This window comes from Calonectris borealis, chromosome 7 (assembly GCF_964195595.1).
Source record: "Calonectris borealis chromosome 7, bCalBor7.hap1.2, whole genome shotgun sequence".
Lineage (NCBI taxonomy): Eukaryota > Metazoa > Chordata > Aves > Procellariiformes > Procellariidae > Calonectris > Calonectris borealis.
The window spans coordinates 29,258,084-29,271,687 of NC_134318.1; the positions used below are offsets into that span (position 1 = coordinate 29,258,084).

Consider the following 13,604-nt stretch of genomic DNA (forward strand, 5'->3'; position numbering starts at 1 on the left):
AGCCGATGGGAGTTTTCCCACCGGTTTGATTTTCCTCTGAGAAAGGCTTGCCTAGCCAGGGACGATGTCCCGACTAAGGCTGAGTATGAACGGAAAACAGGGTCCTGCAAGGTTGTCTCTAAAATGTACTCTTGCAGATTTCTTTATGTCCAAGTGCCACTTTCTATATAAAGTTTGAGACACAAATATCCCTAGATGCCCCCAGCCCAGGCAAGACCCCACTCCAAGGTCTCATTCAAGAAATATTCAACATGTGTTTAAGGCCAAGCCCTGCGCGATTCCTTCCACCCTCGGCAAGCCCCCCAGAAGGGCTTCGATTAAAGCAGGTGCTAAATGCACTGCTGGGTCAAAGCCTGAAAATGCTTAGAGGATCAGGGATTCAAATACAGCAAATTACCTCTGGAGCTTCCAAAGCCAAGTGGACCTGAGCAAAGTCAAGTGGAAATGCTAATGCTATTTTCATTTTAAACAAACGGCGGAGGCTTCAGCATTAGCTGTGATACGCTGTCTCCTCTCGGGGAACTAACAGACAGGGAAGAGCAAGGCTTTAAATGATTTATTCAGTACCCTGGAGATTTTTTATTTTCTTTTTCATTTCCACATAAATTACACAAGCACTTTATAAAATGAATACACATAAACCACCTTATAAGTGCATAACTTAAAAAACCCAAACGAATGAATGCCTTTAAAAATCTCACTGAAAATAGGTTTTCTGATTGCTTGTTTGTACTAGCTGCTTAAATTGGCAGTGCTGTTTTAGATTATAAGTAACTGAAAAATATATGCTGTGTGTATATATATATATTCCTCGCATTTGCTATAAGAAGTGCTTTGTTTAATTGTGTCTCATTCCCTCAGTACAATTAAAGTTAAAGTTAAACGGTTGAGAGTGAAATCGATTTTTTGCCATCAGGAACTGCCTTCTAGAGGGAAACAGGTAAAATAAAACATTGAAAAACATTTTGCAAATGATATGGAAATAATCCATGGAAAGAAACTGCATTACCCCCACAAACTGCCACCAAGGTCTTCTCGTTATTAAAATACACGCTGATGGGCACGGAGTCCGTGGCAGCCGGGGACAGTTTGGGCTCTTCATACAATTGAGATATCATATTTACCGTCCTCAGGAGTCTGTCAGATCCTTCTCTTATTCCCCCTCGCAAGAAAAAATTAATGAAAAAGGGGAGGAGAGACGGCGAGGTGAGATCCGAAGGGTTCCCATCTGGCGCAAGCAGAAATTGCTGCTGTTTCCTCCATTTGTTGCATCCCCGAACGTCTCCGGCGCAGACGACCCGAGGAGGCTCGCGGCAGAGACGCACTTTCCAGGGAGCCTCCTCCTTTTGTTTCAAGCCATCAGTCCAAGGTGTATATATATATATGCACTTTATATATATATACACGGATATATAGGGGTGACCCCAGGCTTTGCACCGCTGCCAGCAGAATCCGAAGGAAGTTTTCTCTCCCGTGGCTGGGTGAATGCCGGCGGCCGTGTCTGTCAGGGCTGGGCTTTTTGTCTGGCAGCACGTCAGCAAGTTCACAGTCGGCACCGGAGACTTTCAAGAGAACAAAAGGGCTGGGGGAGGCGAGACACCACCGCGGCTCCAGCAAGCCCATGGGTGGGGAGAGTTTTTGGGGTCGTTTCCCTTCCTTTCGGTCCTCGTGGAGGGTTTCCCCGGCTGGACGTGTGGGATGCACGTGTGGCCGGAGGACCGCGGGGTGCCAGCCTTCCCCAGGGAGGAACAGGGATGCCATGCGTCCCACCGGGGATGCCACGTGTCCGTGTCCCGCCAGGGACAGCCCCACCGGCAGAAGGTGCACGTGCCGCTGGCCGGTGCCAGCCTTATTCACAAGCAGAGGCGACGGTGGTGACACTGGTGATCTTGGTGGAGTCATCAGACCAAGGCTGGAGATTCTGGAGGGCAAAGAGAGAGGAGTTGTGGACGCAGATGGGGTCGGCTTGGATGGGCTGGTTGATGGTTTTTTGGAAGGCCTCCTGCTGCAGCTGCATGAGGATGCGGTTCGCTTGCTGCCGCTCGGCCTCCCGCTCCTCCGCCGTCTGCCTCCTAGGAGAGAGGGAGCGGTTAGGGGGGCCTGGGGGAGCAAAGGCGGGGTATCTCCAGACAGGAAGGGTTGTGCTGGGTGCTTAGGGCTGGGGGTGCTAGGAAAAGAGGGTGCCTAGCCACGGCGTGGTCCCACATCCCCTGCAAAAACTGCCAGTAATGCCATAAACTGAAGAGACTGGGGCTGTCTGTCTTACTGGCCCCAGCAAAATTGCTCTGATCAAAGCGAGCCAGGAGCAGCCCACAGCTCTGGTTTATTTTCTGCCCATGGGAAAAATCCAAGCAGAGCCAGAACACCCAAAGGGGCACACGACGGGGTTGCAAAAGGTGCGATTCCCTGCAAACGTGCCCTGTGCCCAGCAGCGAGAGCCAAGTGCACAACGTCCCAGCGAGGAGCGCGGGGCAGGAGCGAGGTGAGACATCACCGACTGGCAGTGCCACACGGCTAGGAGACGGGCAACATCACCCTGGGCATCGCCTTCCCTGCACCCAGGCTTGCCATCTCCTCCACCGGGCTGCGGTGGCCAGCTGACAAGAGTCTGGATGAAGGCGACAACAAGTCCATGGCAAGCAGGACAAAAATCAGCAAAATGTCGGCTAAACACTAGAAACACATTTTTAGCAGTGAGAAGAATCAAAGCCCGGAATAAACTGTCTGGGCAGGATGAAGGAGGATATTTTTAAAAATGGGTTGGACATGCGTCTGTCTGGAATGACACCGGCAGAGCTGATCCTGCCGAGGGGGAGATTAGGGGGCCTGCAGGGGTCCTTTCCAGTGCTGGTAGGGTCCCAGCTCTGGGCTGTCTGGGAGGAGGGGATGGGATAGGTAGGAATGGCCTGAACACACTTAAAAGCACAATGAAAATCCACCCCCCCCCCCCGCTGAGATGGCGGGTCAGTCTGGAGGCTGCAGCTTGCGGTCACCTCTGCTTTTACTGGTGAACATCACCTGGCACCTCCAGTGATTCTGTTGGGAAAGCCAGGGGCCGGCTCACAGTGCGGTCCCAGGATGATCCCCAAAGCACCCCCTCCCTCGCTCACACCCCCGGGCCCAGCCAGCGCTCTCCCAGCAGCTTCAGTGGATCAGTGACAGGGGAAACGGCAGCTTTTTAATTTAGCAACTCAGAGGGATGTGAGATGTCTCATCTTCTTTGGCTGTGGGGATTGGAAGTGGCAGCTCTGAGCTCTGCGGTGACATCTCGGAGCACGGGGTGGGGGGTCCCTGACTCCCCACCAGGGAAGCCAGCGAGGGCTGGATGTGGGCGATGGGCCTCCAGGGCACCCAAGCCTCCAGGTGTGCAGCCAGGAGCAGGTAGCTCGGGGCTCAGTCCCTGCTCTAATCACTGTGTCAACATCTCACGTCAGACACCCTGGGGAGAGGGGGCTCAGAGCAGAACCGGCCCTCCCCATGCAGCCTGGGAGCAGCTCCATCTCTGCTTTGATGAATATTTAATGACTCCCTGCACAATGAAGAGATGCTCCGGGAGGAGGGAGGGAGCCTTACGTCCAGGGCAGTCAGAAGCATGGTGGTTGTGAGCACCCGGCTCCCAAATATCTCCCTGCTCCCAGCAGCTGGCCCTTTCATGCATTCATGTCAGGCTGGGATTTGCAGGTTCAAATCTGCCTGGAAGGAACTAAACCTCAATGCCCGTGTCTCAAGCAAGAGCCCAAATCTGGGGAGGGGATCACACAGCCACCTCACTCCAGCAGACACTTGAGCAAGGGACAGAGACCAGACTCTTCCCCCAACTTGCCCTTATTTAAGCAGTTAAATGCCTCAAAGGGCTTAAAGTAACCCTTTCTTCCAGGAGAGCTCACACTGCACCTGCAAGAGGCTCCTTCCAGCACCCAGTGCTCCAGGCACTGTTGCAGCCCACCACCGCTGCACAGGGACCCGGGGCAGCCAGCCGGGCGTGCTATCTGCTAAAGGCACCCGCACCTCCACCACAACGCCCCACGTGCACAGATACAAACAAGCAGAGCTTACAAGCTTGAGTCCCTCTGGCTCAGGCTGGTGGGGATTCTCCCGTGTCTAATACTACAGCTAAGGTCAGGCTGCAGCCTTTCCCCTAGGCAGAACCAGGATTTTGTTTCTCTTTACCCAGCTATTTTTTTTGAAACATATGAATAGGTTTGTATCCTCTGCTCCTCTGCCAAAGGGGGCTGAACTTAGCCAACAGACGCAAAGAGTATTGACAGACGTACGGAGAGCCAGCCAAGCCGCATTTGCCTCATTTCCTTAGGAAACCAGGTTAGAAGACATGACCCTGTTTCGCAGGCCACGGCAGGACTGTTCCTCCTCCAAGACTCTGCTCCTGGCTAACAGAAATCACTCCAGCTGGAGACTTCCTGGCACTTGGGGAGCTGCTCTTCCAGGGGCTCTTTAGGGAAGGACTCGCTGAGGGGGGGATTCACCCACACCCTTGGTTTCAAGTTCCTCGTCCCCCATTTCTTATCCAACCTCTGCATCCCTAGGCAATCACTGTCCCATTCACCCTCGGGAAGACCCTGGGGAAGCCCTTTCCCCTGCCTTGAAGAAGCTACTGCCTGTCTGTGCCCAAGCGCCCTGTGCTCAGCACCCAGCACACCCCCCTCTGACCTGCCAGGGGAGCTGCCCCTTGCCCAGGTACCCCCCTGCAGGGTGCCTGCTCCCAAGACTGGGTTGCCCACCCCGGGGACACCCCAGGAAGCTGCAGCTTGGGAAGGGCAGGGTCACGGCAACAGAGCCTCCATGTGAGCCCGGCCTCCTCTTCCTCTCCTGCCCGGCTTTACCGGCACGCCCGGCAGGAGGGGCGGGGAGGGGAAGGCATTTTGGCAAGGAGGTGCCGTAAACCCCGCGGGGGTAAAAATTTTGGCGTTATGCAGGGCCCGATATCCCGGCAGCCCCGGGTGCAGGATCCGGCTCGAGCCGCGCTCCCACGCCGGGGTGCGGCCCCGGCCCGGCGACGGAGGGTCCCGCTGGCCGCGCACCGACGGGTCCGGCTCCTGCCGCCGCTCACCGAGCGCCGGCCCCACCGGGGCACGCTGCCACCCCGGGCGCACCCCGCTGGGCCGGGGCAGGCCGGCGGCTGCCGCACGCTGCTGCCGGGAAAAGAGGCGCTGGAGCCGCTGCACCCACTGGGCCCCCGGTGATAGCGCCTGCACCCACCGCACGTCCCCCCGCACAGCGCACCGTGCACATGTGTATGCACACACGCATATCCACATTGCACACGTGCACACCTATTTGCACATACACCCGGTGTGCTCACACAGCTTGCACACACACACAGAATGCACACTGCCTGTGCGCACGGTGCACACACATCTATATGCGCGTCTGGCTTGCTCGCACACTCACACGTATGCTCACACGCTGGCACACATGCATACACACTGCATGTGTGCACACCCATATGGACAGGGCCTTCACACAAAAGCATTCACACCCACTGTGCAGTTACACGCGCATGCCCTGTTTGCACACACACGCAGGCGTGCACCCACTCACACTGCATGCACGCACAAGCACAAGTATGTGCACACACGGCCTACTCACACACACCACATGCACATTCATATCCACTGTGCGTGCAAACATGCACTCCCACACATGTATACACTCACATACACACACATTCATATGCACACACGCACTCCCACGCATGTATACACTCACATACACACACATTCACGTGCACACACGTGTGACCCCCCCATGCGTGCACTAGCAGGGCACGCACCCCCATGCACAGCCACCAATGCCCCTGGCAGAGCTGGTGGCAGCCGGGTCTGCTCCCCCAGGGCTGGCCCAGCACCTGCCCCCTGGGTCCGCCGAGCCCCCAGCCCCTCACCTCCACTTGGTGCGCCGGTTCTGGAACCAGGTCTTCACCTGGGCGTCCGTCATCTTGAGGGCCTTGGCCAGGGCAGCGCGCTCGGCCGAGGCCAGGTACTTCTGCCGGTGGAAGCGCTTCTCCAGCTCGCAGATCTGCAGGCGGGTGAAGGAGGTGCGCGGCTTCTTCTTCTTGGGGGGCGTGCGGTTCTGGTAGGGGTGACCTATACGGCGTGTTACAGTGAAGGGTGAGAGGGCCACTGGGGGGGACACGGGAGGAGGGGGATGAGAGGCAAAGAAGCAAGCAGCGACACATCAGCAGAGGGGCTCCGGCTCCCGGGCGCTGGGCTGGGGACCCCCCCGCTGCGAAGCCGCCGCTTCCCCGCCGACACCCGCGCACGGGCTGCAAAAACGCGGCGGCGGCCCCAGCGCTTTCTCCGGGTGCCGCGGGCACCCGCCGGGCACCGCTCGGCTTTGGCCGCGGGGAAGGCGGCCGCTTGCCCGGCGAAGTGCCTGGGGGGGGGTCGGTAGCGGCAGCCGGTCCCGGTGCCGGGCCGGGGCTCCGCGCTTCGTACAAGTGTGGCTCGGTTTAATTTCGTTTGGGCGCGGCGGTAACCGCCGCCGTCCTCGGCCCCGGCGCTTCGTACCCGGGAAGTAACTTCCCGGGCTGGAAACGGGAGTTGCGATTCAGTTTTGGTGGGTTTGGTTTTTTAAATTATTTTTGTTTTTTCTCCTCCCCCCCCCCCCCCCCCGAAAAAATAATTGGGGAAAACTCGCGGCGTGTCTCAGCCGGGCAGGGCCGGGAAGGGACTCCGTGAAAATCAGCCCGGTGCCTGCCAGAGGAACGGCCCGTTTGTTCGCCCGCGGCCGTACCCGAGCCAAGCGCCATCGGGTCGAAATTAAACGTGAACTTGCACAAATCGGGCCTCGGTTTCCGCCGCCGGGGAGAGGGGCCGGTGCGGCCGCCGCGGGAGCGGGGGCTGATTTTTCCCCGTTGCAATTTCGTTGCTTTTTTTGTTTGTTTTTTTTCTTTTCGTTGTTTGAGTTTTTGCTTTGTTAGCGCCGAAAGACGCGTCCAGATACACCTGGAAACGGCGCCTGGTCCGGAAAGCGTCTCCAGCCCGAGCCCGGCTCGGCTTGGGGCTGCAAAAAGTCCCTTTTCGGGGGGGAAAGGCTGAGCCGAAACCCGCAGCCGGGAAAACACAGCCCGGTTACGGTACGCACGGGAAAAACAGCCGTACGAGTGGCCGGCAACGGGCCGGCCTTCCCGGGCGGGCGAGGGCCGGGGCCGCCGGGCTCCTTCCCGCCGGGCCGGGCTGTGCCTCCGAAATAACTCTGTTTTAGAGGAAACTTTCCCCGGGTGTTGGGTCGGATGGCGGGGCGGCGGGGAGCGGGCAGCCGTGCCCGGGGCTTGCGGGAGGTGTGCGGAGCTTGCCGCCCCGTTTTGTCCCTGCCCGCCTTTCCCGGGCCGCATCCAGAGCAAAAAAAAAAAAAAAAAACCCAAAACAAAAAAAAGAAAACAAAACAAAACAAAAAACAAACAACGGAAAAAAAGGCAAACAAACAAAAAAACCAAAACCAACGCATTTAGGGCGGACTGAATGCCCCTGATAGTCCACCCCTCCTTGCTTCTGGCCTCCTCCGGGATCGACTTCCCAGGGCGATCCGGGGCGCTCTCTCCACCCGGGGCCGGATCCTGCTTTTTCCGGCGGGCACCGGCTGCCGCGCCGAGGCCGGGCGGCGGGGAAGGGAGCAGGGCGGCGGGAGCAGGGAGGGAAGAAGGGGGTGCCGGTGGCCCGACTCACCTGTGAACCTGTCTTTTGTGTACCGCCTGTTGCTCTCCATCCAGGGGAAGGTGAGCCCCGTAAGACTGTTCATGCCATTCACCGCCGGCACGGCGGCGGAGAGGGGCTGGTGCACGCCGCCGGCCACCGGGCGATGGGCCGGGACGCGGATCACCCCCCCGGCCGAGCTCAAGGTGTTGCCGTTCATGCTCACCGCCATATTCACGTTGTAGGAGCCGGGCAGGCCGCCCATGCTGCAGGAGGTGCCGGTGTAGGCGCCGGCCGCGCCGCCGCTCGCCCCGTAGCCACCCGTGACCGTGTTGTAGGCGCTGCCCACGATGCAGCCCAGCCCGTAGTCCGCCGAGTCCTGCAGCCGCGGGTGCGAGACCATGCAGCTGCCCGGCTCCGACGTGTTGAGGATCTGGTCGATGCCGAAGCTGATGGGCTCGGCTTGGCCTTGGTGCAGGTGATGAGCCCCGAGGTGCTCCATGCCGCCGCCCGGGAGCCGCCGCCGCCGCCCGGCCCCGGCAGCGGAGCCGCGCACAACGCCCCGGGGCACCGGGGCCGGACCTCCGCCCCGGGCAGGGCAGCACAGCCCCGCACCGCCCCGACACACGGCAACGGGCACGCAACGGAGCCGCGCACAGCCGGGGCACGCGGGCTACACGCTCAGTCCCATAGCACGGCTAATGGGACACGCCAAGACACACCAGCAGAGCCACGCACGGCCGGGACACGCCAGGTACACGCTCAGCCCGAAGACACAACAGCAGAGCCATGCGCAGCCGAGGCACGGGAGCTAAACAACCCCGCAGTCCAGGACGCGACAGCCGTGCCCAGCCGAGGCACAGGAGCTGCACACTCGAGACACAACCGCGCCACACACACCGCCTGGACCCAAGAGCCTCCAGGAGCAGAGACGCGACACCCCCACCCACGCACACTGGTCCCACTCCGATGAGACCCAGCACCTCCACGCCACCAAGACACAACCACCCCAAGGCAGGAGTCACTCACCCAAGACACACACACGCACACACAGGTGCCCCGGGGATCCCTCGCCGCCGCGGGCGGTGGGGAGCCGAGAGCCCCGCGGAGCGGCGCGGAGCGGAGCGCGGCCGCGGCGGAGTGCGAGCGCCCCGCCGCCCCGCTTGCCCATCAATCACGCTAGCCAAGGCCTGCTGCTCCCGGGCCCTCACTCTCCATTGGCTGGATGCTGAAAGGAGCCGAGTGAATGACAGCAGAGAAGAGCACACGAGAAAAGGAGTTTCTTTTTCCCCAGCTCCCCCCCCACCCCAAAAAAAAATCACCACCCGGCTCGGCCTTATAAAGTCAGCGCTGGGTGCGCGCAGGGCATTGGGGTGGGTAAAGGAGAGGCAGGTACCGGACGGTGGAGTTTTGTCCCGGAGTTTGTGGCCGTGGGCTGCTGGGGAGGGGGGTCCTGGCTGCCAGCCCCCGCGAGGGGGGATGGGGGGTGTCAGACCCTAGGGATGGCGCGGGGCCGCAATCCCCGTGGGCTGCCAGCTGATCCCGTGTGGGGACTGAAGCCGGGGGATCCCCGCCTCGAGGGGTCCCAGAGCCGCCGTGCCCCTTTTCTCCGGAGGGATTTTCTCAGTTTCAAAAGTCAGCACTTCTGAAAGAGCCGTAGAGGTAGAGGAGCGGGCTCCCCCATCTCCAGACCCCATAACGGGGACACGGGGGTGGTCTGGAGGGCTCCCACGGGTGCCAGGCCCGTGAAGGGGCTATCATGAGAGGAGGCGGTGAGCGCCTGGGGCACACCTGCCCCCGGAGCACCGGAGGGGGCTTATTCCCCTGGGCCAGCCCCAACTGCTCCCCCCGAGGGCTGAATGGGGCACCCGCTGCTGCCGGCCGCGCCTCCGCCACCGCCCCCTCCCGCGCCTGCCCGCGGGGAGATCAGTGTTTTCGTTAAAAAAAAAAAAGTATTTAAAAAAATGTTTAAAAAAATTAAAAATTGAAAGCCGCTGCCATAATTTGCTGCAAAACTTGTTTTGGCCTCGGCCCGTCGCTGCTCCCGCTCCGCGCAGCCGGCTCCTACCTCCCCGCCGCTGCTGCCGACCGGCTCTGCCCAGCGCGGCCCGACGCTCCCGGCCGCGGCGTCGAGGGTTTCCCCGCTGGTTTTTGCTCTGCCAGCACCGGGCAGCCCGCTCCGTTCTACTCGCTCCCGGCTGGGGCTGGCCCGGCAGGCCCCTACCTCCCTGGCTGGGGCAAACGCTGCCCTCTATGTCTTCAATGTGCCAGTGGTTTTGTGCCCATGGGGGACCGTGGGGGTCCCGCAAGACAGCCTGCTCTGAGGCATCCCCCATGCAATGCAAATGCACTGATATAGAAACTCGTGCCCGTGCATTCAGGTAAACCTCCTCACTCGCCGCCATACATATCATCCCATCCGAATCCTCACACACACCCCCACTCACATGGCCTCACCCTCGCAAAGATGCACACACGCTCACAAACACCCTCACGAGCTCACAGGCACCGATGCTGCCACGCAGTCCCATACTTTCACTTGCACACGCACCTCCATTTGTGCACGCTTATTCACACACCCCATTCCCACGGAGACTTACAACCCTCCCTGCACCCACACAAATTCACACACACACACACACGTGTCCTCGCTCACACCCTCACAACTGTATGCATTCACACACGCACATTCACTCCTACCATGTGCACTAACGCACCTCTATACCTGTGCATTCAGACACCCCCAGACACACACACTGACACACCAGTGCTCATGGGCTCCTGCCACCCTCACCCCAGCCACAACCCTACTGTGACACCCCAAGACCCACTGCTATCACCGCACCCACCACCACGGCCCCACACCAGGCACGCTGTGGGGGCACATCAGGCGGCAGCAGCTCACGGCCGCCCCTCAGCCCCATGCCCAGCCGGTGCCCTGCCAGCCTGCTCCCCCCCCGCCGCCCAGCCCTGCCTGCCTGCCGGGGTCGGGTTTCCCCCCTCCCCGTACCTGCCTCAGTTCTTGACTTCTGAACTCTTCAGGGAACTCACTGGCGCCAGCTCCATCAACCAAAGTCCTTGTGGTTAGGAGGAGCTGGGAGGGGAGGGAGGGAGGGAGGGAGCCAGGGCTGGGGCCAGCCAGGGCCGGGGGCTGCCCTCGAGCAGTGGGCCTTCTTGTCCCCCAGGGCCGCAGCTGCCTTCACCCTTCTCTTGAGACCTGCCTGGGCTTCTTCTCCAGCCCCTTCCTACACAGGGGACATGGGGCAAAGCCTGTCCTGAGCAGGTCAGGTTGCCTCTGCAGGAAAGTGACAGAGCAAGATGTGCCAGCCCCACGCAGTGCCACAGGGTCCCCGGCCAGCAAGCTGTGACATCCAGAGGAACTCCATCTCTGCTGCCAAGACCCGGGAGGTGCCCTCTCTCCAGTAAATAATGCAGCCATCTCATGCTGCTTGCGCATCCCGAAGGCCCCAGTCGATCCTGGGCAAAGCCTTTGGCCTTCCCTGCGCCAGAGATCCCCCAGGCTGAGCAGATGCCGAGTGCCCCAGAGGGACTGGCCCCGAGAAATCACAAGGTCACCACCAGTGAGCCAGGCTGGCTAATGAGGGTCACAGCCCCCAGCTGCTGATCCCAAGGTAGGGGCTTTCGGGCAATAAAACCTGCCAGGAGGGAGACTACAGGTAAGTCAGGTCTTTCTCTGCCCAGCGCTCAGTGAGGACAAAGGAGAAGGGCAGGCAGGGCTAGGTTCCGACTGGGATTCAAGAATCCTGGAAGTCAATGGGAATTATTGATGGGGTTTGGGACGATGCAAAGCCCCAGGATTTAATCCCTGCACAAGCTGCAGACCTCTCCTGCAGCCTTGGGAAAGCCACACAGCTCCTGGCATTGGAAGTTTGGTCACTGCACGTCTAAGCTCCAGGACAACACCCGGTTCAGATGCTCCGGTTCAAATAGCTCCTGGCCTCAGTTTCCCCTTGGGCTCTCCGGGGCTGGGGCTTGAGCAGCAGAGCATGGGGCTCTGGAAATACCCTGTCTCATGAGAGCTGGCAATTAATTTATAGCCTTTGCATCCAGCTCCCTAATTCTGGGGCTAAAGAGGACTTGCATGCAGTGCTGCAAGCTTACACACCAGGACACACCAGGTCCAGTTTTGGTGCTTTTAGGTTCACATCCCGATGGGAGACTTTACAAGGGTCAGCAGCCACTTCGAGGTGAATCCAATGATCCTACAAATGGATCCCTGGGGTGGGGAGCAGAGGTGCCCTTGGCCAGCCGGCTCTGCCTGGCTGGTGCTTGGAGGCAGATCCCCAGCCAGCATCATTGCACCTGCCGAGGGCTGGATTTGTCCATCTTTGTTAGGGCTCTGGATGTCAGGCCCTGCAAAAAATAATTCAGAGATCATACTCTAAGCAGAACCTAGGGAGACAGGCATTCTCAGATGTTTGCCCAAAGAGCTATTTAGAGCAGTGGGGTTTCTTTTCTGGCCGGAGAAATCCTTTTCTGCAGGAAGCATCAACAAGCTGGATCAGCCCTCCTCAGAGGTGGAAGAAGGCCTCCAATGCAGGAGCTGACACATGGACCAAGTTGCTGCAAAATCAGTGCATTGGGGAGCCTAATGCCCTTGGTCTCTACTTCTCCAGAGCATTTCACCTCCTTCAAGCACGGCCACTTATGTGTTCCTGCCAGCCTTGAAACTTTTGTCCCCCGTCACCTGCCCTGAGCAGCTGCTGGGACAGGCTCATCTCCAAAGTGGTGGTACAATCCTGCCCCAGCTGAGGGTTGGGGGCTTAGCGTATCTGTGCAAGGAGATGGCAATGGAGATGAGGGCCCTTTCATGCTGCATAAGGCTCCCCACAAAGGCCTGGGGGTCCTTTCTCAGGTCCTCTCATTGATCCAGTGTATCTGCCTCCTGCTAGCAGAGAGGGCAGCCCAGCCAGGGCCTGACCTCCACCCTCCACTCCCAGTTTCTTCTGTCTTGCTGGCTTTCCAGGGCTCCCTTTAGCCACTGAGCTCCTCTACGGCTCGGGGCTCCCGGGAGCTCGGCATCACAAGCTGCCTCCCAGCCTCGCAGCTGCTGGCCGGGAGATTGCTGTGAAACACAAGCCCTCCTGCAGGGACCGGGGACAAAAGTGACATGTCTGGGACCTTGGCAGGGTCCCAGCACAACGCACCGGGCTCAGTCTGAAACCTGCGCTTCGAGCAGCGCTTTCTGGAATCTGTAAAATCCTCCCATTTTCCTAAAAGGAGGGTGAGCGACTCTGCCGCAGGCAGGTGCACGGCGGCAAACACACCCCCACCCCATCAGCAGAAGGGTGCACCCCGACTCCTTCCCTTCCTCTCTTCTTAATTCGTTTAATTCGTTGAGTTGGGGACTCCCCCAGCCCCGGGTGATTGTTCACCCCTCCGCACATCCATCACCTCCCGCAGCTCTTTCTCTCCCGCTCCGACCCCTGTGAAATCAATTACGGCGGAGGAGCCGGTGCCCGGGCGGGGCCATGTGGGCCCGGGCTGCGCACCGGAGCTCGCCGGAGGGCCCCCCGGGCAGCCCCCACCGCTCCCCGGAGCCGGGGGACGCCGTCCCCGCTGCCGTCGGGGCTCTGCCTCTCAGCGCTGCCGCCGCACCGACTTATGTCGCAAACGTCGCGACAGTAGGTGATAGCGAAGCAGGGCGACCCTTGCATCAAACAGCCGGCCTCCCGCGGCGGTGAGGGCTTCCCAGCGCGGAATCTCGTTTCCCGCATATCCCACCGAGACCCACCCCACACGGACAGTCCCCGGAGCCCCCGGCCCGCCGGCAGCGACTTTTCCCCGGCTCCGCGTCCGCGGGAAAGGCGGGCCGCGCTTCCTGCGCATTAAAAGCAATTAACACCATTCGGGGAATTTTTAATTGCTCTATAAAGCACGCTGTAAATAATTACTCCCAGCTCTGTTGATCCCTCGAATACGCACTGACAG

General features: G+C 59.9%; 1 protein-coding gene across 1 annotated transcript; it reads right to left on the minus strand.

Annotated features, from left to right (window-relative positions):
• Positions 1–1,849: 1,849 nt before the first annotated feature.
• On the minus strand, positions 1,850–8,154 carry TLX1 (T cell leukemia homeobox 1). The gene is made up of 3 exons (XM_075155472.1): positions 7,686–8,154; positions 5,903–6,104; positions 1,850–2,072 (listed from the first exon to the last, which is right to left on the minus strand). Exons 1-3 carry the CDS (start codon positions 8,152–8,154, stop codon positions 1,850–1,852), a joined length of 894 nt encoding a protein of 297 aa, XP_075011573.1.
• Between the last annotated feature and the right edge of the window lie 5,450 nt (positions 8,155–13,604).